This window comes from Hoplias malabaricus, chromosome X2 (genome assembly GCF_029633855.1).
Source record: "Hoplias malabaricus isolate fHopMal1 chromosome X2, fHopMal1.hap1, whole genome shotgun sequence".
Lineage (NCBI taxonomy): Eukaryota > Metazoa > Chordata > Actinopteri > Characiformes > Erythrinidae > Hoplias > Hoplias malabaricus.
In genome coordinates this window covers 21,779,401-21,781,900 of record NC_089819.1, presented here as the reverse complement: position 1 = coordinate 21,781,900, position 2,500 = coordinate 21,779,401, and the positions used below count along the sequence as shown (strand labels likewise).

Below are 2,500 nucleotides of genomic sequence, written 5' to 3'. Positions count from 1 at the left end.
AGATCCAAATTCTGAACAAAACACAATAAACACAAAACTTGAACAATTAGAAATAGTGATCAAAGAAAACCAGAACCCACTGGACTTCACGATTACTGAGCAGGAGCTTAAAGAGAAAATTAAAAAACTAAAACCGAACAAAGCATCTGGACCTGACGGCATCTTAAACGAGATGCTAAAATGCACCAGTTCAAAATTCCAGTTGGCCAAATTAAAGCTGTTCAATCTGGTTCTCAGTGTAGGTAACTTCCCTGAGATCAGGAACCGTGGACTGATAACACCCATCTTTAAATCTGGAGATAAATTCGACCCCAATAACTACAGAGGCATCTGTGTGAACAGTAACCTGGGGAAGTTACTGTGTAGTGTTTTAAACTCTAGATTATTACACTTCCTTATGAAGCACAGTGTCCTGAGCAAGAGTCAGATTGGATTTTTACCAAATCACCGCACGTCTGATCACATTTACACCCTACACACCCTGATTGACAAATACGTTGTTCAAAATAAATCCAAAATATTCGCATGTTTTATTGACTTTAAAAAGGCATTTGATTCCATTTGGCACCAAGGATTATTTTATAAACTTTTACAAAGTGGTGTAGGGGGTAAAGCCTATGATCTGATTAAATCAATGTATACATCAAACAAATGCGGTATAAAAATTGGCCACAAACAAACAAACTCCTTCTCTCAGGAGCGCGGAGTGAGACAGGGCTGCTGCTTAAGCCCAACACTATTTAACATTTACATAAACGAATTGGCCACGATTCTGGAGCGTTCTGCAGCGCCCGGTCTCACTCTGCACGACTCAGAGATTAGACTCACGACGTCTGCTCTACGCAGACGACCTGGTTCTGCTGTCCCACACAGAGCAGGGTCTACAGCAGAACCTGGACCGGCTGGAGCAGTACTGTCAGAACTGGGCCCTGACAGTCAACCTGAAAAAGACAAACACAATGATATTTCAGAAGAGATCCAGATCTCAGGGAGCAACACACACATTTCTATTAGGTACAAACCAAATTAGTCACTGTTCAAATTATAATTATTTAGGCCTCAACATCAGTTCCTCAGGGAACTTCCATCAAGCAGTGAATGAACTGAGAGGAAAAGCACGCAGGGCTTTCTACGCCATAAAACAACACATTCCTGCAGAAATCCCAATCAGAATCTGGCTAAAGCTGTTTGAATCTGTAATTGAACCCATCGCTCTTTATGGCAGTGAAGTGTGGGGTCCGCTCACCAATCAAGATTTTGGCAAATGGGACAAACACCCAATTGAGACCCTGCATGAAGAGTTCTGTAAAAGTATTCTAAAGGTGCACAGGAGCACCACGAACAACGCATGCAGGGCAGAATTAGGCCAATATCCATTAATTATAAAGATACAAACAAGGGCGACCAAATTCTGGACACACCTTAAAGACAGCGACCCCCACTCGTACCGTTACAAAGCCCTGCAGCACCAAGAGTTGAGCAAAGAACACAGTCCCCTCTCTCAGCTGGTCCTGAGCTACAGTTCACCACCCTCCCTAACACACACTAACCCTCAATCAGCTCAGGACCAGAACTCAGCAGATCCGATCAGACCCAACCAAATTACTGCACAAATAAAAGAACAGTACAGACACTATTGGGAAACTCAAACTAAATCACAGAGTAAAATGCAATGTTATCTGGCCCTAAAGCGGCAGTACACTGTGGCACAGTACCTCAGCACAGTGACTGACCGAGACCTGAGAACCACCCTGACCAGGTACAGACTCAGTCAGCACGGTCTGGCCATAGAGACGGGCAGACACAGACAGACCTGGCTGCCTCAGGAGCAGAGACTCTGCCAGCAGTGCGGCTTCAGTCGACCCGAGACAGAGCTGCACTTCCTCACAGAATGCCCAAAGTACACTGAGATCCGCAAAGAGTTCTACATTAAATTTAGTGAAATACACCCGTCCTTCACAGCCCTGACCCCCACAGACAGACTCCCGTATCTCCTGGGAGAACGCAGAGAGAGAGCTGCACTCTCGCAGCCCGATACGTCCTCGCCTGCCATCGCAAAAGGGACAGTGAGTGACCCTGTCAAACACCCAAACACACACACACACACACCCCATATATAACCTTTTCCCCCAGTTACAGTCACTGTGGTGAATGTTGCCGGGTGTTTCAAAGTTCTAAAAAGTTACCCCCTGTATTTATTTAATTCAATATTTTATTGTTTAATTCAATGTTTATGTTCTTCTTAAATTGTAACCCAGGCTTTGACAATACAAATGTAACTAATTTGTCATGTCAATAAAGCACCTTGAATTGAATTGAATTGAGAGAGAGAGAGAGAGAGAGAGAGAGAGAGTGTGAGTGAGACAGTGAGTAAGAGAGAGAGAGACCAAGTGAGTGTGAGTGAGACAGTGAGTAAGAGAGAGAGAGACCAAGTGAGAATGAGAGAGACAGAGTGAGAGAGAGACACACATACCCGGTCTGTCAGGTCAGGGTTGGCGTG

The 2,500-nt window shown here is 44.5% G+C and overlaps 1 protein-coding gene across 1 annotated transcript in view; it reads right to left on the bottom strand.

Moving 5' to 3' along the window:
• The window catches only part of LOC136676624 (death-associated protein kinase 1-like), a 75,551-nt gene that overhangs the window by 23,544 nt on the left and 49,507 nt on the right, over nucleotides 1-2,500 (bottom strand). Inside the window, 1 exon segment of the mRNA XM_066653732.1 lies at nucleotides 2,474-2,500. This exon segment is cut by the window's right edge and continues 72 nt beyond it. Within this exon segment, the coding sequence (XP_066509829.1) occupies nucleotides 2,474-2,500 (27 nt within the window).